Source organism: Pezoporus occidentalis, unplaced genomic scaffold (assembly GCF_034315485.1).
Source record: "Pezoporus occidentalis ecotype Australia unplaced genomic scaffold, CSIRO_AGI_Poc_V1 ctg37, whole genome shotgun sequence".
Taxonomy (NCBI): domain Eukaryota; kingdom Metazoa; phylum Chordata; class Aves; order Psittaciformes; family Psittacidae; genus Pezoporus; species Pezoporus occidentalis.
The window spans coordinates 2,605,742-2,627,933 of NW_026915691.1; the positions used below are offsets into that span (position 1 = coordinate 2,605,742).

Below are 22,192 nucleotides of genomic sequence, written 5' to 3' on the forward strand. Positions count from 1 at the left end.
CACTGAGGGACTGGTTTAGGTCATAAGAATAAATTGGAGATTCTCACACCAGCCTTTACATGATGCAAACGCTAAAGCACCCAAATTCTTCCTTTTCCTCCCTACAACACACTCACTGCAGAGGCAGAGACAGGCAGTGGGAGTCTTCTACCAGGGGGGCACAGCATATGGGCCAGGTTAGTGTACAGAATATTGGAAATCTGCATTAAATACAAGCATTAAGAAGACAGTAAGAGAGTTTCTCCTCAATATCCAGGCTGCACTCAGATCTTTAATTTCCTGGGTTAAGCACACAAAACCATCAGCGTAGTTGGCCCACAGATCATGGTCGCTCAGTGTCACATGCCAATACCTGTCTAGCATTGCTCCCAGTTTCTTTGCTACATGTGCTCTGAACTCTGGTGTTGTCTGTAGCTCGTTTCCATCCTCTTCATGACCGTTGAACTCATGCCTGTTTAAAGTAAGAATAATGATTATCTCTTTCAAGGCAAAGAACATCTGGTGCTCTCACCCAAACAGGAGATAAGGGATGGAAAATTTCCTGCGCTCTAGCAGTTAATTCATATGTAATAGAGGAGACTGCTAAGAAAGATGGGAAGTAGCTCAGTAGTAACAGTTCAGTTTCCAGGAGAGCTAAACATTATTTACCCATCTCTATCACAGTTAGATGACTTTTCTCATTGAAAGAGCCAACAAAAGCAAATAAATCATATCAGGACATCCCTTCTCTTGCATGTAGTTCCTGTGTATGTTGCCATAATTCATACAACTATGAACCGTCTCCTGGGTTTTGTTTAGCTGCCTGGGCGACAGCCTTTGAAACTGAGCTTACAGAGGTGCTGCAGACTTAGACAGGACAGCACCACCTTCCGCTCCAAGGCTCCTGGTTCAGCGGCTGCTTTCCCGCCGATGAGTATTTGCCTTTGCAAGTGCAATGTTTCACAAAGAAAAGCCTTTTTTGTATCTGTAACTGTTCTAATTCCTCCATGGGATGCTTGCGGAGTTGGGAGATTTCGGACAGCTGGAACTAATGCTGTTAACTGACAGCAGATCTATATTCCCTTGCTATTAACAACTATTAGGTTCAAGCATAATTTCAGATTCTGGTTGGACTAATTCCCAAAACAGCACTATGTATCCTAAGGTGTTACCTGTAAAAAGCACAAATACAACACAAGTTAACCTTTTCTGCAGTGAAACATAAGCCTGAAAGCAGGAGTAAAAATACCTTAGGCTAGGCTGAGCAGGCTGCTGCTGTAACCGATCCCTTTTAAAGCCACCTGGCAAAGGAAGAAGTAAAGGCAAGTTTAAAAGACCAGGGGCCAAGACCTCTTCAAACCCCTTTCTGGCACATGTGACTTTATAGCACAGGAATCACGGTGGTAAAACACTGTGGTAAATCAGTTACGATGGCAAGGGAAACTTCCCACCGGCCGCGCTGTAGCAGACATCTTCCAGGGAAGGGGCTGGGGCTCTGCCCCGGCAGGAGGCCGCGCATCGCCGGGCCGGGCAGGGCCCCCTTTTGAGGGCCCCTCTCGGCTCCCTTGTGCGCTGGCGGTTTCGGCACCGCAGCAGAGGTGCCCCGCTTGACCACTGCTCCCCCGGGACAACCCCGGGGCAGGAGGAGCTGCGAAGGTGCCCGGCCCTGACAGGCGGGGAAGGAAAGGAGGGGCAGGACACGCCGGCGGGACAGCAGAGCTCCGCTGGCCGACAGCCCTCACCACCGCGCGGCTCCGCCCGCACCGACGCCGCCGCCTGCGCAGCGCAGTCCCAGGCGGCCTCCCGGAACCGCGCCGCCGCCTCGCCGCTGCTGTCCGAGTCCGAATCCGTATCCAGGCCCGAGCCACGCCTGGGCGCCGCCATCTTGAAGGCGCGACGGGCGCGGGGCACGCTGGGTGCCGTAGTCTGGGCGCGGGGCATGCTGGGGGCTGTAGTCCATCGGGGCAGGCTCCAACAAGATGTCTGCGGCCCCGGGGGGAGCGGGTTCTGCACTTGCTTGTAAAGCAGGCGGCGGGAAGGCTGCGCTCACAGGACAGCTCTGTGCGCTGCAGGCCAGGCCTTCCCAAACCCCAGGAACCTGGGAACGGAAGGCAGCGCCAGCAGCTGCGGGTCGCCCGCAGGAGCGTGGGATTCCGTGACAAAGCAGTACGAACGCTCAGTGTCGGTGCCACCGGAGGGGGCAAGCGGGGCTGAGAAACCCCAGCACGGCGAGGAGACCCGGGATGGCTGGGCTTGTGCTACTGGGAAGAGCGGAGCTGGCGATGTGGAAGCGCCGCAAGCAGCCGCGGCTCGTTGACAGATCCATCCGGTGCTGAGCAGCCGGCTTCCACGTGTGGCGCACGGGAGAACAGCTCCGTGTTTCTCAGCTGTAACAGCTCACACACAGACGGTGAAATACACACCAATGACAGCGCTTTTGTGTGCGCAGAGAAAGAAGGCTTGGCGTTAAAAGACTCGGGATGTAGAAAGATCGAGCAACTGTAATAAAATTCTCAGCACTTTTTGTGACATCTCTCAGATTTCACTGCTCCAGAAATGCTGTCAGCCCTCAAACTGACATTCTGATGTCGGGGACAGCACACAGATCTTCTAAGCATAAGGCAGGATGGGACCCATCGGCTGTAGCAAGTGAGAAAACATACCAGACACACAAGATTCATTAAATATGTAAAATGTATTAGACAAAAAGCATCAAATTCCCTCACCTCTGGCAGGGGAAAGAAAACGTGCATCTCCTCTGCCTGTGCCTTTTGCAACTGCTTCATACGTACATTTGGAATGACAAGTTCCAAGGATAACAAATTGGCATTACCCAATCCAAAAAGGCATTACATGTTTAAAACCTGAAGGCTGCATGGAGGATATTCTCTTCAGCGCTCTTAGCCAGCTTGCCTCGGTGGATCTTGCCTCTTGCTTTGACTCTTCCAGCCACCTCCTTCTAACTGGCTGTCAGAGGCACGGGGATTTCTGCAGCAGACTGTGACCATGTTTCAGTTTGACAATTTGCCTTCACAGATGTCAAGCACCAGATGCTTCAAAGCTTGCTCTACTCGAGCAGATCAGGCAAAGTTCAGTGTGGGCCTGCTCTGAAGTATGGCAGCTCCCAGAAATAGGATCCAGAAAGGAGCAGATGAATACATGTCACCTACCAGAAATAGCTGTATGGTCTCCCACCTTTCTGGTGTGGTACTGAAAACAGAGCAGGGAAATGAGCAGAAGCACTTGGAAATGGCTCTTGCTGAACAAAGGCAAAAGGCCAGATAGGAACTCTGTCATGTAGAAATTCCAAGGGTTTTCCCAGATGTAATTTAATCCTGAATTAAGATACCATTGTATCCAAGATACAAGTAAATCCAGGAGTATTGATGAGAAAAATAGTGATAAGAGGATCAAGGACTTGGATTCCTGATATATGTATGGCTTCTGTAATTAAGGATTTTAGGAGAGGGGTTGTGTGTACCATAAATATCAACATTATGTTCGACAATTGTATGACTAGATGATGAGAAAGTGAATAAATCAAAGTGATTTACCCTCATGCACACAATGAGAATGAACTGGCAACCAGGGCACCAGGTCCTTCTAACTCTAAGCAGTTCTAGGCTACCATCTACACTTTAGGAATAAATATTACAATTGTCACTGGGCAGTGCCAATATTCCCTGGCTATGTTGTCATGGCAGTAACTGTGTCTCTTTTCAGATTGCTTTGGTTATCCTATGACACCCAGACAATAGTGTTCTGAGCATTTCTTGCTCTGTTATAATACCAAAAATCAACTTTTTTTTACTTTATATACTGAAATTCTTCTGACTCCAGACATACGTGGTCACTAGTCCAAGCCAGTCCAAATTTCACAAGCTCATCTTGGTTTTAACCAGCATCTGGAGGATACCGCTTGTACCTCTGGGGCCTTGTTAACTTCTGATTAATCGGATACTACACTGAGATGCCAAATTTTTGCTTGCATGCTGAAACTGTGCCAAACTGTGCTGCTTTACTGCCTTGGGACAAATCAGAGAGCAAATACACTGCCTGTTGGGTAGGACACCTTTACACCATGTGTCCTAATGTTATACCATAATCATAGAATCACAGAATGGTTTAGGTTGGAAAGAACCTTAAGATCATCCAGTTCCAACCCCCCTGCCATGGGCAGGGACACCTCCCCACTAGACCATGTCACCCAAGGCCTCGTACAACCTGGCCTTGAACACCACCAGGGATGGAGCATTCACAACCTCCCTGGGCAACCCATTCCAGTGCCTCATCACCCTTACAGTAAAGAATTTCCTCCTTATATCCAATCTAAATTTCCCCTGTTTAAGTTTTAACCCGTTACCCCTTGTCCTGTCACTACAGTCCCTAATGAAGAGTCCCTCCCCAGCATCCCTATAGGCCCCCTTCAGATACTGGAAGGCTGCTATGAGGTCTCCATGCAGCCTTCTCTTCTCAGATACTATCTTCATCTTCACCTCAGCTACAAATTTGCCAGTGTGATACATCAACATGGATAGCAATTTCAGCTGGGCTGCTGGATGACCACTTTGAGATGGGTTCTGCCAAGCCTATGTGCTATTGAAAGCAGTATGAAGGCTCAGAATAGCTGGGTTTATGTTGTTTATCATTTCCTGGCACACGTTCAACCTTCACACTAGAACTCTGGAGTCTCAGGTCACCTGTGAGCAGACAGGCCTCAGCCCTTGGTCTCTTTCTGATAGGCACTAACCTCCCTCTACTGCTTAGCTTAACTATTCACTTGTAAGGCTCACATTTAGTGGGAGACCTTGGTTTAGGATACACCAAGTCTCCACTGTGTAAAACAACAAGGAATTTTCTGCTGGTTTCTGCCTTGGTGTCCAAGAGGTGCCTTCTTGGTCACCTCTCTCAGCTCTGACCCACTCCTGCAGACACCAAGTCCCCTCCTCTCCCTCCCTTTTGTCCCTCTCCCCATCTGTGGTTTCTGACAGCTGTGTAAATACCTTGGATTGAGCTCTCTGTTCCCATCCTGGGAATGCTCCTCTGTTCAGATCCTAGCGCTCTGCACACACATTTGCACAATTCATTCCCCTCAAAGCTGCTGCCTTCCCTCCTTCCTTGGGTCGAGCCCTTGTCGTTGGCAATACGAAGCTCCCGCGTCTCTCAGAGGCAGCCGCTCGGGCACGGCCCCCGCACCACCTCACGACGAGCAGCACAAAACTGCAATAGAAACAGAGCAAGCGGGGGTTACGGTGGCGGGGACCGAGCCTGGCCCGAACGCATCGCGGTTCGCACCGCACCGCATCACTTCTCTCGGTGAGGTCACAACGGGCCCGGGGAGTCGGGTCGGGGGGCTCGGGGCCAGGGCGGGCAGCCCGGCAGCTCTGACCGGACCTTGCCCGGGAGCCGCGCTGCCACCCGGGGCACCCCGCGCAGGGCCCAGCCGCCGCGGCCCCGTTTCCAAGGCACCGCCCCACAGGGTAGCCCCTGGCAGGCGGAACGCGGCCCCACGGCCCGGCGCGGCGGCGGGGAGCCCGGTCCCTTCCGCCAGGGCCGGGCTTCCGGGTGATCAGGTGACGGCGGCCGCTGGCAGAGGAGCGGCTCCGCGGCTCGGGGCTGCTGCGGGGGAGCAGCGAGACCCGCCGGTGAGCCCAGCCGAGCGGAGCGGGTCCGGCTGGCGGGGAGGGTGCGGGGAGCCGAAGCCGGGCGGCGGTGTGAGGGGAGCGGGCCGGGGCCGTGCCGTGCCCTGCCCCGGGGCCGCTGGAAGGCCGGAGCCGCCTGCGCTCGGTCGAGACGAGCGAGCCCGGTGTGCGCAGCCTCGCTGCCGGAGCTCCGGCCGGGGCTGGCAGCGGCAAGCAGGGCCCGGCGCCGCCTGCGAGGGGTTTCCCCCCGGAATCCCGCGTTCAGCGGCCTGCAGGCGCCGGAGCCCCGGCCCGGGGCAGCGCCCGGCTGGATTAGGGACACGTCGGGCTCTAGGTGCGGCCGCAAAGCGAGAGCTTCGGGTACGTGCCATTATTGTGCTTTTTTCCTTCTTAAACCATACCGTAACTGCTGTATCTCCGCGTTGTGCTGCTAGGCGGGTTAGCCCACTGGAGGGGTGTTTAATGTTTTACATAACGCCCAAACCAGGAAAACGCTCCGGCAGTATTACCCAACTGGTTGTATCAGGTTTTTTTTCTTTCCTTTGGACTTTATGAGGTAAGAGGATAAAATCTTTGTCTAAAGATTAGTGCAGCATTTTCTTGCAGTCTATAGTGTACCGAATGGCTAAACCAAAGAATTCCTTCAATCGCTTGGGGGGTTTGGTAGTTTGTAACAATGTCTCGCATTGGTGCTGTGTATTGAATCCTCTGAGCTGCCATAAGGGCCTTTCAGCAGGGCTCTTATCCTGGAAGCAGTAACTGTAACACACGTAGGTTGTAGAATCCCAGGTAATGAAATGAGGCCAAGCAAGGGCACGCTGGTCTGTAGGACAAATGGCTGGTTTGGCAAGTGCCGGTGATCACAGGAACGTGTACACTGGGACCACTTGATGGCAATACTGAAAAGTGGGCAGGTGATGTGGCACAGGTTATAGGAGGTGGAAAGATGGACTCAGAAACTGCTTCTGAAGCGTTAAAATGTAATATGCTTGGGGGGCAGAATAGAGTGAAAAGGCAGTGAGAGATAAATGTGTATTTAATGATTAACAGGTTGGCTTCAGTCCTGTATTTGCTAAGAATGTCAAAAAATGACTGTCAAGGAGTAAATGTAATTTCTTCTAGGCACTGTCAACAACTGTCAGCTAAGGTTACCTGTTCATTTTACTTGAAGTCCAGATAATAGTTTAAGGGTGAGATTGTTGTTAAACTTACGAGAGGGTGTATTTATATAAACTCTTGAGTAATGTTTTTAGATTTAGATGGAATTTCTGATGTTAATATTCCTTTGATAAAATTTGTCCTGTGTCTGACAATGACACTGGTACTGTAGCAATAAGAAACATAACCTATTGAGTTTTCCTTTTGATTAAAATGGCAAAAGTTCAGAACCTAAATCAGCCCTTGGGACAGAAATAGATTAGTTTTAGATTATTTCCATTTCAGTAATCCTAGATAGTAAGATTCATTAGGAAAGAAACATGGAAGTGTCTTTCTAGTGCAATTTTACATCCAGTAATGCTCTTTTTTATTTCATTGTTATGTATTAGAACACCTATCCTACAATGGCTTCATAAATTAGAAGTTAATGTCATCTGTGTATTCCCTTTCTGTCTTTCTGGGGTTGATCTATTGTTCACCTGCTTTGTTTCCAGTGGGGTTTTTGTATGCTTTAAAGGTGGTGGAAACTCCCCCATTGTGTCTTCAAGTGTTTCTCTTGTGTTTTTAGTCAGGTCAAGTGTACTTTGGCAAATACAGTCATTTCTCATTTGCCAAGTTTAGGAATGTGATCTTTTACAGGAGCCACTCAGCTCATTTTCCTGGTGTGCAGTTTCTCCCACTGGATTTATAGATTCAATTTTTAAAGTATTTGAGTAAAATTTCACTTTTACTGCCTGTTATCTATACACAGCACATAGACTTTCCTGCACTTACTTCTTTCATGGACCTCCTGTGCTCTCAGTTGTGAAACTTTCAGGTCCCAATGTGCCATCTGCTTCTCAGAGCTCCAGTTTCACCACCTCTTTCATCCATGCTTATTCTTTACGCGACTTGGTGGGATTTGTGCTGGTTCCCTTAACAAGTATCTTCACTTCCATGTCTTCTTCATGCTCCACAAGGCTTCTTTTATTTAGGAAGACCACTTCAAAATGGGTTCTTTGTTGTTTAACTCTTCATCTGTTGCCACTCTTGATTCTCAAATGCAGTAAATGTCAGTGATTCAGTCACTGTCAGAACAACCTGTTGGGATAGCATAGGGGTCATGATTTGAAGGAAATAGCTAACATAAATGGGTTTTAAATAACAAAGATACTGTTTCCTTGTAAATTTCTAAAGAGCAAAAAAGCAAGAAATAAAAAAAGAGAAGATTTTTCCATGCTTGCATTTAGATCACGGCTGATTTTTATATATTTTCGCTTGTTTTGTTTGCTACTCATCATGTGTCTAGGGTTGATTTGGAGACCTGATGTAAAGGATGAAGGTTTACAAACCTCAACTGGCATCTCTAAATTCTGTTTACTTAACACCAAAATTTATGATATATCCTGGTGTACTCACACTCTCCTTCTGAACTCTAAATCAGAATGAAAATGGGGTTAGTTTGGCTTGTTGCGTTGGTTGTTGGTTTTCTTTTTAGTTTGTGGCTTGTTGGGGGCGAGGAGGGGGTTCCTCCTCTAAAAGGTTTTGTCTCAGAGCTTAAGTGTAGTTCAAGTGACATTTCAACAATTTTGAGCTTGTTCTCCACTCAGAACAAGTTGAATTTGCAGCTGAACTTCAGGATTCACAGACTATGCTCACAAGTGACACAAAATATGATTACCAAGTGTAGGTTTAGTCATTGATGCTGTTTCATGCTTGCTGCTTTGTATATGTGCAGCGTGATTTGCAGCTGAACAGCCCCCAGCAGCATGTGTTATGTTAAACAGTTTTCCACGGAGCTAATGTCTGAGAGGGCTTTTCAGAAGTTTCAGAATAAGGTTATTTTTATTGTTGTGGTTTGATACATTTTCGCTATTGTAAATTGCTTATATCCTAATAGGTCTTTGGGCCCAGTCAGCCTATGAAGAAATAATTAGGAGAGGATCCCAGTACAGCCTAAGGAATGGCCTGCTTCCGGGACAGTAGATTCATTATGATCTATGTTCATTATGCCTATTATGATTCTTCTGTCTCAGCCATCTGTATTCCACTACATTACTATATTCCTATGGATTTCTCTATCATCTGTCTTCAAAACTTAATGATTTATTAATATTTTTTTAAAGTTACTAAAAGACAAGGAATTTATAAGTAGAAGTTTGTGAAGGTACAGATTTTATCTTTGTTGATGAGTCTCCACATTTCTGGTGTTAAATACATGGAATTTAATTAGGAAAAAAGGCCTTCTTTCCACATTGGTTTTAAGGACAGAAATTCATTCATTTGCCTCTTTTATATACTTCTCTTGCATTAATGTCAAGATACAAAAGCCAGACATTTCTTGTGCCCATTCTATAAGAAGATGCTAGGGTTTTTTTACAATGTGTTGAACTCCTGAGTTTCAATTTTGATATTAATTCCCAGCAAATATACATAGGTCCAAGTTGGTAAGTTTTCAAGCATTAAACTACTAAGCAAGACAGGCTGAAGATTCTGGTAGTAAGGATGTGTGAAAATTCCAAGTCTCTTTAGCTTATAGTTTGTGGGTTGGCAGCACTCCCATCTGCCTTGAACTAACATGAGGTGTAATTTTATACAATGAACTGCTACTGGGTATAAAATAAGTCACACTGTGAAATGCTAAGAGCAATGTGTGTACAGCATCTGTGAATACAAAGTCACCCTTCTGGGACACTGTGCAAAATGATGTAACTGAGTGAAAAAGCTCTGCAAAAATACATTTCACTGTTGTTGTTGAGCATCTCCGCTGCAATACCGTAATGAGGCTCGAGTATGATTCTTTTTCTTGACCACACAGTGGGATTGTACTGTATGAAACAAGCTGTTGACACTAATAGCTAGAGTTGCTGAGGTTTTATTTTGCTGCCCTGCACCTGTGCTTCAGCACTGCTACAAAGAGGGGACACTAAGGAAAGCCTTTAATGCTTTGGGGGTAAGTTTGCCAAGAAATTCGCTTCTGAAAAATTCAGGTCACCCTTTTAAAATGCTTAACTGTTTGTGTGCTTGCTAAAAGTTGAGATAATCACCGTTTCTTTCTTTCAACCTTATCTAAGTATTCATATCCCTGCAGCAGCAACGTGATGTCAGGTTCATGAAATGCACAGTGGAGTATTCTAATCTGTTTTGGTGAATTAACTTCTGAAACTACTGAAACCTCTTAGTTCCTGGATTAAAAATCTTGTACTGGTAAAAGTATTCGTTTCTGGAAGTGGAAATGCCTTGGGCTGAGCCTCAGAGGTTTAGGTACTGTGGAGTTTGCATTTCAAGGAATTAGAGTGTGGAGGTTGTTCTTTGATAAAGATGATGATGTTAGTGAGAACCCAAAGCATGTAAGTAAAATTAAAGCACACTTAAGTAAATTTTTACTACTTCTGAATTACTTCCAGATTAGAAATGTTTGATAGTCATATCAACACACTGCTGTGATAGCAGCTGTATACTGCTGATGAGACAAATCATGTACTAGGCCACCTTTGCTTGCCATTATTATCACTGTTATTCCAGATTAATGAACATTGAACTTAAAACTGCTTGAAGTCAGTCTGTCCAGATTGTGAATGGCTTTATGATTAAATCCTGTTTCAGACTGCATCCTCCTTTGTGACTGGCATTGAATTTTTGGAGGAGTTATGACCACATGAGCTCATTTATGAGAAAACACAATGGGTTTGTTTTGTCTGTGGATCTCAGTTGCTTATCAGTAACTTTAAAACAGAGGTCACGTATCAGCCAGGTCATACTACAGGGCTTTAAAGTAGCTTAGTTTGTCAAAATACGTCTCTCTTGGCTATGTTAAACTAAGCCCATCAACAACAGGCTTCAAGTGCTTCTTAGATAAATCACTCCCAGTTTGGAACAGGATGAGAATGCAATGTTATAATCAAGAAGTTGTTTGGTTGTTGGGTTTTTTTTCAGCCCCTTCCTACTGCTTGGATTCCAGCAGGAGAATTTTCTTGACCTTGTGTCTGGGTAGTTCTTGAAGATGGCCAGCAAAGGACCCACGACTTCTACATCAACAAAGAGCTCCAGTACTGGAGGGACCAGTGGCAGCAGTAGCAGTAATGGTGCTGGGGACAGTACTAATCAGGACAACACTTTTGAGTGTAACATCTGTTTAGACACTGCCAAGGATGCAGTTATCAGCTTGTGTGGACATCTCTTCTGGTAAGTACTCATCCCCCTCAGATAAACCAGAACACTATCTGATCATGTAAAAGCCTATGATTTTTATAAATCTAAGACATCAAATAAAATGGCTTGTATAAAATTAGTAAGGACCATAGGTTTGGTTTAGGAGGGGCCTGGGTTTGCTTCTCAACTGTTTTTCTTTGCTTGTGTTCCAGGGAGTGGGTTTCTTGCGTCTTCAACTTCTTCAACTTCCTGTACTTCTGGGTTATTTTGTAAAACAAACAAACAAGCCCCACATAAGACAGTGTTCACTGACACTGCTTGGTTATGCGTGCTATTTTGTGCTGTCTGGTCTAGCACAGATATCTTGTTCAGACCTAAATTCCTTTCTAAGCTGTGCATACCTAAACCTGCACCTGACATTAGGTTGTAGAGGCCAAATTGTAGTTCTCATGCTTCCTATAAGATTGCTCTTTTTCCCTTTGAAACTATAAAAAAAAAGATAAAAAGCTTTTTACCTGTGGGTTTCTCTTTTCCCATGGTCCTGCAGTTGTAACACTGCCTATTCAGTTCTTTGGTCTGACGTTGGAATGTATCACACAAACACAAGAAGTGTGCAGCATTTCTTACGTGGGTAACTTGGGCTAGAACATACTCTTTCTTGAATGTTAAGAAGGCATTAAGGATTGACATGGCCAAATGGGGTTTTGGGGGGGTTGTTTTACAGAGTAGGCTAAATTGTGGCCTTTTTTATACAAGAGGCCTAAAAGAGCATTTCTGTATAAATGTATGTAATATCTGATAAATAAGGTTCTTACTGTAGGAGATGGAAAATCACTTGATGATGGTATGTTAAGATAAATTATTGTACAAAAGGATGTGAAAGAATGGAACTTTAAAAATCAGCAAGTGTCTGTCTGAATAGTGTTGTCAAGACTGCTTGTTGCCATATTAATTTAATCTTAAGAGTAGTTCTGTGTAAAGGGAATTTCTCTGCCCTGAGCCACTGGGTCTGATCTCAATACTTGACCCTGCTCTGAGCATTGGGTTGGACTGGAGGCCACCTGGGGTACCATCCACCTGGAGGTATTCCATGATTTAGTGAACATGGCTGATGTTTTACCTAAATCTCTCTTATTTACTTTAAGATCCTGAAGGATCTTTACTGATCCCTTCCTCATTTGCATCTTAGCTCAGGGATGTCTTTTCATGGTATTAGAAGAGAAAATTGTACAGTAAACACCAAGATTAATTAAGCCTCTGTATGGGCCTTTGGTATGGAAGAGGGCCCAGGAATCAAAGGAGATATATAGAAAATCACATTAGCAACTTAGTTAGATTGCATAACCTGAAAAGACCAGTGGAGATCCGTCTTGGGCTGTGCTTTCAATTATTTTAATGGGAGGTTATGGAACTAGCCCAGCTGGATTCCAGGATTTTGTTGTCTCCAAGCTGTGCTATCTGTGGTACACTATACGTCTGTCAGATCCACTTGTCAGTAACTAATTCTGTTTTCCCCTCTCTTTCTGCTCTGTGAACAAATTGTCCTGGGAATGCTCACAGTTGGCCTTGTTTACACCAGGTAAGACAGGTTTCCTTTTACTTTGTCTTTCATCAGCTCCTGTTACTCAATAAAGCCCTCGGTTCTCTGGAGTATGCCCCTCTTTTCAAATGCTCTGTCTCTCCAGGGCAATCACAACCTGCTAATGCAGTTTCATACACAACACCTTGCAATCTGCTCTTTTCAGCATTGCATCCCACTTTTGAGTTTCTTAAATACTGGGTATTCCCAATTTTGCAGGAGAATTACTGTAGGCAGTTCACAGGGGTTTACTTTGCAGGCTTAAGTGCTGAATGTGCTTCTCTTGGAATATGTAGTGTTTTACATTCTGGCATCATTACAGAAAAGATAGATGAAAGGAGGGTATCTACACTTGGCCTATGCAGGATTGTTGGTTCTGTTTATTTCTTCATATTTTACTTCAGTGCAGTTCTGAATGTGTACACATCAGCAAGTGGTTCGTACCAGAACGACAGCCAAAATGCCAGCTCCAATCTGGAGAGTACTTGGCACTTAGTAAAATGTTTTGCTCCATGGCTTTCTGAGAAATTGCTGAAGTGTCTCTGCCTGGCTGCAGATGAGGTTTGCATGTTGTTATTTACATGGTCCTTTACTGGGTTTCTTATAATGTACTTTCTTTTAGTGGCTAGAGACCAGGCCAAACAGACAAGTGTGTCCTGTATGCAAAGCAGGAATCAGTCGAGATAAAGTTATTCCTCTGTATGGAAGGGGTAGCACTGGGCAGCAGGACCCCAGGTAAGAAACCTAAATACAACTATTTTTGTGTGAAAACTAAAGATGAAACTTTAGTTTAAGGTCTTAAGATGAGATTGTCAAAATAATGGATTCACAATGTGAAATACTTTGTTAAAAGACAGATAGAACTGCCATTTCTGCCTGATATTTCTGGCCTGGGTTTGCACACCTTATTTCTTGTTCAGCTGGCAACTTGTTCTAATTGGGTATTAATTATAAGTTACAAGTGTCAGGTTGCAATGAATGTTATCTGACTGGACAAACTTACCTAAAATGTTCATTTCCTCAGTTTCTAGCCTTTGCAATGGGACTTTGTTATTCAAAATGCAGTATCTTGATTCAGTGATATGATTCATAAGCTGGGTGATCTATTCACTCACACACTGCCTCCAGCTCTGCTGCAGCATGGCCCTATGTTTGTTCTGGTTTATTAGCCAGGCTAGTGCAGATACTCTTGGCACATATTAGCACTTGAGCTAATTTCACAACTTCCTGCAGAGAGAAAACTCCGCCACGACCCCAAGGACAGAGACCGGAACCAGAGAACAGAGGGGTACGTGAAAAAACAAGCTCGAGCAGATAAGTTGGTTTTATTGGTGGTGGGATTTATTCATCTTGGAGGATTTAGTCATCCTGTGTGAGGATCCTAAGCCTCACAGCCCTTGCTCATCCCTAGCTTGTTCACAAATAATTGCTAGCTGCAGTGTGGCAGAAAGCTCCATTCCCATAGTACTCTAGCATCCCAAAGAATGGGCTAACTTGAATTGTGCTTCAGAAGAACAGACCTGTGTGGCATCACTGGAAATGCTCTTCATCCCTGATTGCTCTCCATACACAAATACAAGGAACACTTTGCTTTGAAAATTCTGTGTGGAAATGAATTTCCATCAGACTATACCTGCCTTGGAAATGTGTAATCTATGTGTGAACACAGGCTTTTGGCACTGACACCTGCTTCTAGCATTTCTATGGGATGTTATTGTACCATGGCATTACAAGCATAAGAATTCAGCTATCTGTTGGATACATGTTAATACAAAGAGGGCTCTGTGGTTTTGTTGAGGAGATTACATAGAGTGAATGTGAACAGCAGCTGGCATAGGTTGAACAGACATTGGAGTAGCCAGCAGGACAGACCACGGTGTTCTTCAGCACAATGGCAGTGAGCATGACCTGATGAAACAATTGCATATTTCTGTGTAACTCAGCCCGGGATCCTCGGGGAACATTTGTATACCTCATGCTTCAAGCAAACAACTGCTGGGAATGATTAAGGAGCATTTCTGTACTGAATGCATTGGGAGCTCAGTTGTTCTTTCTCGCTGGGGAGTTGCCTTCTTATTAAATCACCTGCTATACCTTGTTTGAACCTTTTAGCTGCTGCTACCATAAGTCAAAGTAATCTGGCATGAAGACAGTGATGCTGCCCTCCTGTTTTCTGAAGGCAAAGCACCTGCCATGCAGAGTGCTTTGCTGTCCCTGAGAGTTAATGGCAAAATGCTTGAGGAGAGTCATAGTCAAAAGACTAACTCAAGTCAAAGATCAACCCAGAAATGTCTGGCTTTTATTATGATCTCAAAGGTCTCTTCCAACCTAGTTGATTCTGTGATTCTGTATGAGTGAAATCACATTTGTCCTCCCACTGTTTGGAGGTGATAGACCAGAGGGTTTTTCAGAATTGCTATCACTGTTTTAATTCTGTGAGGAGACGACAGTGTGCTTTACACACTGTGGATTACAGAATGTGGCAACTCTGAGCTCTCCACAGTTTTTGAACATGATGTGACTGCTTAGACTGTTATAGTTTGCTCTCAAATAGTACACTGCTTGTATATGGTAGGATTCATCTTGATTCAGAAGACTTACCTTTTGACTTGATGGGGTATCTTAATCTGGATCCCATAGGGGTCAATGTTGTTGCATTGTAACTCTTCCTTTTTTCCTCCTTTCCTTATGGCTGGCATTCCTGCCCCAGATGACTTTATCTGCCACCTTAATTAGAGTGCCCCCGGTAATTTTTTTTTTATGGTTACTGTTCCTCTCTATAATGCTCTTTGCATCCCACTGGCAATTTATCACCTCACTGAATGCTTGAATTATACACGTGTATTGTGAGAATCAATGCAGCTCATTTTTTTACAATGCCTTTCTTGCAGCTATAGGGCTCATACCTATTAATACAGATTAATATATTGTTAAGACATTCTAGATAGAATTGTTAATGTTGATTTTGATACAGTGTCAGATATCTGTTATTTTAAGTTGAGAAACATTAGAGAAACGCTTTTGTTAATTTGTGGCCTTCAGGAAAGAACTGTAGTCCCTGGTTTTCTCAAACTTTTGGGTTGCTCTGGCAAGTTTGATACTGTGTGAAACACTTTAAGCTGAGGAGAACTAAGGAGGTATCTAACAGTAGTGTGGCAGACTAGTTGCCAGACAGAATGATACTGCCTCAGCTGCAGGAAAGCCAGGGAGAGAATCTCTGCACTTCTACAAAACACTCTGAAATAGGCTTTAAATGATTGGTACCTTTTTTCTCTCTGTGCTTTGTCTCTGCAGGGATTCCAGGGCTTTGGCTTTGGCGATGGTGGCTTCCAAATGTCATTCGGAATTGGGGCGTTTCCCTTTGGTATATTTGCAACAGCATTCAATATAAACGATGGGCGACCTCCTCCAGGTACCACGCAGCCATCTTCTCCCAGAGGCCTGTCACAAACAGATGTTTGTTACAAACTCCTTTGTAACTTTTAAACAAACAGCTTTCTAAATGACAAAACTTTCTGAATAGTAGAGTAAATCGGTGCTGTAAATAGAAACACAAAATGGTTTGCTGAAGGCCTTCCTGGGAGGACAGTAGAACTGGAGAGGGAGAGTGGCACTGGGTAATTCTCCCCTTTAATTCAAATGCCTCCTCTGGTACTCCCTCTGAAAAATGAGACAAATTGGACTAGAGTTTCTAATAATAGTACTAAAAAGGAGTCAGCAGGGGTGAATGAAGGAGACCCATATTTTGAAAACAGCAGGAAAGGACCATTTCCTGAAAGATGAGAAGGAAAAATTTAAACTGGTTTCAACCCCTTTGTACCACAAAATAATGACAGCAGGGATTGTTCCTTTTCCAGAAATTTATGAGAGTCACCTGTATTCCACAAGAAGTAACTTTTCTGGTGAAATGATTTCACTGATTTTAATTAAGAAAAAACAGTTGGCTTACTCCAAGTAGTGGCCTTGCTCTCTAAAAATGAAGCAATCCCCAGAAAACCGCCTCCCCATCTACAGTGTAGACAAACCAAGTCTGCCTGTTTTGAACAAGAACCTACTTTTCTGTACAGGATTTTCTTCCTCTAGCAAATTTTCTTCACCATGTCATATGGCATCAGAACTATGAGAACATTCTTCGTGTCACACCTGTGTTGCCAAGGACCTGTGCTGTCCCAGGGTCAAATTAACTTACCTATTAACTATACTTGAGTGTCCACTGAAAATGTGTGTGGGGGTGTGACTGAGCTAAGGAGTATGTAAATATATCCTGTTGTACCAGCCATCATTTAACCACCTCCTTTATCTGCTTTTCAGATGTGAATTCAGTGCAGCAGTTCTCGAAATGCACAGCTTGAGCTTTAGAGCTTGTGTGCTTTACATTAGTTCTCTTTGTCAAGGCACCACATGCAGCTTTGACTGTTTTACCATTCCCTTATTCAGAGATGTTTCACCTTGATGGGGAGGAGCACTCAAGTAGAGGTAGTAAAGCTCCTCAGGCTGGAAACAGTGAACTTGGCTAGCTGTGAGCAGTGAACTGAGCAGTGAATTTCACTCAGCACTGTCCCCAGAAGTACTCTGAGCAGAGCTCCATGTACTGGAGCACTGGGAGCTGCCTGCTGCTATTAGTCACAAGCAGGTTTACCACAAGTCTGCTTCAGGGAGCTGATGTTTATCTTCCCTCTGATCTTCCAGTATGGCTTGCCAGTCTGAAATAGCAACAGTTTCTCACCAAGTAGATTCCTTGCATATCTTTCAGTTTATGTTCAGAATATATACTATGTTCAGAATATACACAAAGAAGAGGAAGGAGCTGAACTGTTCTGTTTTCCTTTCTGTTTTCCAGCTGTTCCAGGGACTCCTCAATATGTGGATGAGCAGTTCCTATCCCGCCTCTTCCTGTTTGTGGCTCTGGTGATAATGTTCTGGCTGTTGATTGCGTAATTTTTTTTCATTATTCTATATATTCATGGCCAACAAGGCACCTGAAACAGTTACAAACTGCATCCCCATCCCATTTTAAATCTCTTGGTGTCTGGTTCCATAGCTAACTGTGGGCTTCAGGAATTGGTGGTACTACAGGACAATGAGGAATCCCGCATTTTGCACCAGAGTTGGAAATTAAACATTAAAAAGCATATTTCAGCTCAGCTGTTGTGTACAACAGGTAACTGCCACAAACCACGGGCCTAGCTTTGAGCTCCACTCCTAAAAGGAGTGCTGCTTTGAAATCCTGTGCCAATCAGTGACACCAGGTTTATGTGAAAGACAGTTGCCTCAGAGGTAGACTGGGCAGGTAAGGAAACCTCTGCAGTGTGACCAGTATCTCATGCTTGGATCTGCCTGAGCTGTGGATGTTATTTAATGTCTTCACATCAACATCCAGCCTTCTTCAGGAAATCATCTGCAGCACTGCTAAGACTCTTTGGGCACAGCACGTGATGCAAATAGAACCAGGCCTGGAACCTGGTTTCTTTGCTTGCTGTTATTTCCCAGTGTGATGGGAAACCCCTCCTGAAGAGGTTCTGATGGCTGTTAGAAGGGATACAAATTTATGCTGCAATTTCTTAAAGCCTGAATTTGCTGGAGCCAGACACTGGAAGATTCTCTCATCGTGGAGCTGGGTGGGGTTGCAGAACAGTCCAAGGAACTGCCTCACCCAGCCCAGTTCCTCACTGACAAAACAGTGTTGTCTTCCTTGGTTCTGCGCAGCAGCCTGTGGCTGCACTGCTGGATGATCCCCTCACAACCCTGTCACTGTAACTACGTTTATTCTTCCCAAGTCTTTGAGACTTTCTGCTCAAGGTTGTGTACTCCAAATAAAATCCTATTACAGATCTGAGATCAGCGTGTTTGGGGAGAGGAACAAAAGGCATCTTTATGTGAGTTTTGAGGTTAAACTTGTCATACTGTAAAATCAGACAAGAGGAAGAATGAGATCCTGCCTTTGCTAGCACATGCTGCAGTAGAGAACATTTGGAAGAGCTTTTCTCTACAGGTGTGTACAGCTGCTCCATGCCACAGCAGAATGGCTGTACCGCACGAGTCTCTGCAGTACCTACCAAAGAAACTAACCTGAAGTGCTGGAGGAGACCACAACTATTTATGTGCTGAGGGGAAAATACTTCAGAAGGTGAGCACTTGGTAGCTGTTTTGGAATCTTGTTGGGGACACAGCTTTAGGGACTACTCCTGATGTATATGTGTAGATTCTTTCAGAACAGCAGCTAGGAGAGATTCCCTGGCAAGATGAACAGCTTTCCTATTCCTCTGAAAAATGTCAATTTTTTTCTCTTCTTTTTAGGTTGTTTTGATTCAGATTCCTCATAGTCATAATTATTTCCTGCAGGATGAATATTGTGACATTCCTGGCAATAGACAGCCAACTGACAGAACAAGTCAACTCATAGAAACTCTGTTTTAATTGCTAGGGTTTTTCTAGTGGATGGATGAGGTTCCTCGGCAGGACCCCTTAATTGTTGTAGAAGCTTATTTATGTCATTATAAACTGTTCACTTTTAGTATTGAGACACAGGATGTCTGCAGTTTAACTTGCCTACCTCCGGAATTCCATCTGGCAAGTGGAATGTTGCAAAGCCTCCGCGGTGTTTTGCCACGTCTTGTCGAATTCATACCTGACCGATAGTCGGGCAGCATACACTGCTCAGCTATAACTGTTGAAGCAGCGCCTCAGCTTCGGTGGTGCGGCACTTTCGAGAAGGTTCACTGCTTGTGCATAGGGTTCTTCTCAAGTGCGGCACTTGGTAACGGGCACCCTTTCGAGGAGAAAGGCTGGGTTGCTTCTGGCTGGCGGTAGTACGGAGCCGCGGCTTTGACCGCCTTTCCTGAGCAGGCAGCACCCCCTGCTGATGAAAAGGGGAACTTCAGGTGCAGTAAAGGATGGTTTTCCTTTCCCATTGAGGAACGATGCTAACGGCAGAGGTTGGCCGGGGAGGAGCAGCCACTTAAAGCCTTTCTCCGAGAAAGTGGACAGAAAAGCGACTGTAACAGGTTCAAGCGGTACTGAAACTGATTTAACTAACCTTATGTTTAATAATACAGAATTTTAATGGTTTGTTGTTTTTTTTTCCATCTACTGGTGAGAGACAGAGGTGGCTACAGAAATATGACTGAGTCCTTATTTTCTGGCAATCCAATAATGAAATAGTCTGAAAGTGTTAACGCTTTTGTTCCTACCTTTTCCCTGGCGTGCTTTTTGTATTGTACCACTTCCCTCCTCGTACTCAGACTGCACACAGCCCGTAATGGCTCGTTTAGTGCATTACCATTACTGTTCACTAATTTTCACTGTTGTGAAAGTGATTTAGAATTAAAAAATGGTTTTACATTGACCGTACTGCGCCGCCGTTCCTTTGTGCTTTGCGGACGGACTGAGGTGAGGCGCTGCCCTCATCCCTACCTCGCGGACGGGGTGGGGGAGTCGCAGAGCCCGTTGCTGGTCGTTGCCTCAGGAAACGGAAGGGCTGGGGCCTCACTTCTCCCTCGCCGGGGCAACGGGGCTGTTCCGCCGGCGGCAGCAGTACCGAGGGGCCCGCGGGCCGTGGCCGGTGAGGCCGCGCTGGGCTCGGGGAGGGTGTAGGCCCCGCAGAGCGGCCCAGCCACCGGAGCGGCCGCGCCCGCCCGTCCACAGCCCGCCACGGCACGTGGTGGGAGGGGCCGGGGTGTGCGGTCGCGCTGTCATTGGTCCTCGCCGCGGATGGGGTGGGACGGTCACCGCCGGAGTAGTGTGGGGATTGGCCCGTGGCCGTGAGGGGGGCGGAGTGCCGATTGGCCTGCGGCGAGGAAAGGGGCGGGGCGATAGCTGCCTTCGGGGCGGGGTACGGCGCGGAGGTAGCAGAGAGGGGAAGAGAGGTGGGGGCCGCGCGTGGGAGCGCGCTGCCGGTGCAGGTGCGCAGTGACGTGACGTGACCTGCGGCGCGCTCCGTAGAGGCTGACGTCAGGCGCGGTCTAGCCCCGGGGCGCGGCGGGGCCGGCGCGGGATGGAGGAGCCAGGTGAGGCGGAGCGGCGGGAGCGCGGCCTCTCCCGGCCGTGTGCGGGGCGGCAGGTGCCGGGCTCGGGGGGTCCCGCCCGGTGCTCCTGTGCTGCGGTGGCGGCGGGCGGCTGCCCGGCACCGGCCCGTTAGCGCGGGAGCCTGCTGGGGTGGGGCGGTCCCGCTGGCCCTGTCCCCGTTGTTGTCCCGCGTTCCCCGCCGGCTCTCGGTGCCTCTCTCGGGCCGGTGCCTGCCGGGGCTGCTGGTGCCGCCGGGGGATGCGCTGCAGCTCCCCGCTGGCCGCCCTGCGACATTCCTCCTGCCCTGGGGGACCTGCAGACCTGTTACATTGATCGTGTCCGTTCGCCTTTCCCTCGCGCTGTTTCCTGCTCTGCTTTTTTCATTTCCGTCACTTCTCCTGGATACTCCAGCGATTCCGTGGATACAGAGCTGTTCATTTCCGTTTGGGACCTAATCGGTCTCTCCGGGCGCAGCCGAACTGATGCTGCGCTGCAGCTGGAAGTAGGGCGACTGCTACCTGGAGTTCAGAAGCCAATGGGTGAAGCTCTGAATGATCCTTGTGGAGTTAGAGCCGTTGCTTGTAGCCAGCTGTGGTGTAGTCATTAGCCTTTAAATTCCTTTAAATAGAATCCGCTGCCTGTATTCACATTTGCATCTGGTGCTCGTGGCACAGAGCCGGAGGAGATGGAGCTGCAGGAGATGGTGCTTGGCTTTCCCAAAGTCCGGCTGACTTCCAGCGTTTGCACTGTTCCAAGAGGAGCGTGTTGGATGCCTGCACGTTGAGGCACAGGCACACGTGGCTTTGCCTGTTATTCCAAGCCTGTTTGGTGTGCTGAAGAGCAGGTTGCTTTAGAGAAGAACATGGGTAGCAACAGCTTCTTCCAAGTTTCTCCTAACCCTTGTTCGACTGTGCAGATCTGAGCTCAGGGCAGTTCTCGGTGTCCCAGATAGCAGGAGAGCACAGACACATTCCCAGGTGTGGAGCTATGAACTGCAGTAGCTGCTTACACTGACTGTCCAGTTTGAATGACTCCTGTCCAGCCACAGAGGCTTGCAGGGAGGTCTCTAGCTGGGTACAGCTGATCTGCTCATGAGGGCAATGTTTTCTCTAACACAGCTATTTGTGCAAAGCATTACAAGGAGATCTTCACCTTGGCTGGTTTTAAACATTGTCACTGACCTACACAGTGAGGTAAAAGTGCATGGAAGGCTGCTGGCTTCTGTTTTGTGTAACTTCCAGGGACTTAACCTTGGTATCAGCTTGCCTGAACAGCTACTGAGTTTTAACGTCCTTTGGGAAATGGAAGTCCGCGGTTAGTGGTTTTCCTTCTCCAAATACACTCTTTCCTGATGCAGGCTTACTGCAGCAACCTTTTGGTAGCAGGAAGGAACGGGTTTGAGAAATGCCCAGCTATGTGATGTGTTCCTTGTGCCATCCTGCTCTCATCCAGGCCCTTGACTCTTTCTTTAACATGCCTGTACAGCTGTTTGGATTTTGGATGGTATTTATGTGTGTGCCAGATGCTCTTTGTGAGCAAGTTTTCATACAGTTTTTCCTAGCTTACATGCATCTAAATAACTTCTAAAGAACTAAATAGCTCTCTGGGGCCTTATGGCAGAAACTATTACTGCATTATAACAATTATAAGTATGTTCTGAAAGTGCAGTAGGCCAGTGGCATCAACCTCTCTTCCTGAG

General features: G+C 46.3%; 4 protein-coding genes across 13 annotated transcripts in view; 2 read left to right on the plus strand and 2 right to left on the minus strand.

The window, feature by feature from the left end:
• Positions 1-2,052, minus strand: part of CUNH12orf43 (chromosome unknown C12orf43 homolog) — a 139,201-nt gene extending 137,149 nt beyond the window's left edge. For 2 of the 4 annotated variants that reach the window (XM_062631260.1, XM_062631258.1), the window contains exons 1-3: positions 1,722-2,050; positions 1,229-1,280; positions 353-451 (exon numbers count right to left, since the gene is read on the minus strand). In XM_062631260.1, the coding sequence (XP_062487244.1) occupies positions 353-451; positions 1,229-1,280; positions 1,722-1,920 (350 nt within the window). In that variant the 5' untranslated portion in view covers positions 1,921-2,050. Of the gene's footprint in view, positions 1-352; positions 452-1,228; positions 1,281-1,721 lie in introns of all 4 variants that reach the window. The other 2 variants (XM_062631257.1, XM_062631261.1) reach the window with 2 other exon arrangements.
• A 3,249-nt stretch (positions 2,053-5,301) lies between these two features.
• On the minus strand, positions 5,302-7,717 carry LOC134170305 (synapsin-1-like). Its single transcript, XM_062631625.1, has 2 exons — positions 7,666-7,717; positions 5,302-5,951 (listed from the first exon to the last, which is right to left on the minus strand). The coding sequence occupies exons 1-2, from the start codon at positions 7,715-7,717 to the stop codon at positions 5,302-5,304; spliced, it is 702 nt and encodes a 233-aa protein (XP_062487609.1).
• RNF185 (ring finger protein 185) lies at positions 5,491-18,325 on the plus strand. Of its 6 annotated transcripts, none has more exons than XM_062631271.1 (8): positions 5,491-5,624; positions 10,753-10,943; positions 12,471-12,489; positions 13,112-13,224; positions 13,723-13,777; positions 15,200-15,235; positions 15,784-15,901; positions 17,330-18,325. In XM_062631271.1, the coding sequence occupies exons 2-8, from the start codon at positions 10,762-10,764 to the stop codon at positions 17,425-17,427; spliced, it is 621 nt and encodes a 206-aa protein (XP_062487255.1). In that variant the 5' UTR covers positions 5,491-5,624; positions 10,753-10,761; the 3' UTR covers positions 17,428-18,325. The 6 variants fall into 6 exon arrangements, with proteins under 6 accessions (XP_062487255.1, XP_062487251.1, XP_062487257.1 ...); XM_062631267.1 differs by having other exon boundaries at positions 5,495-5,624; positions 10,695-10,943; XM_062631270.1 differs by having other exon boundaries at positions 5,521-5,624; positions 8,659-10,943.
• Positions 18,326-20,402: 2,077 nt separating this feature from the next.
• The window catches only part of LIMK2 (LIM domain kinase 2), a 31,668-nt gene continuing 29,878 nt past the window's right edge, over positions 20,403-22,192 (plus strand). The window contains exon 1 of one of the 2 annotated variants that reach the window (XM_062631247.1): positions 20,403-20,495. In XM_062631247.1, the coding sequence (XP_062487231.1) occupies positions 20,483-20,495 (13 nt within the window). In that variant the 5' untranslated portion in view covers positions 20,403-20,482. Of the gene's footprint in view, positions 20,496-20,766; positions 21,808-22,192 lie in introns of those variants that run through there. The other variant, XM_062631246.1, reaches the window with a different exon arrangement.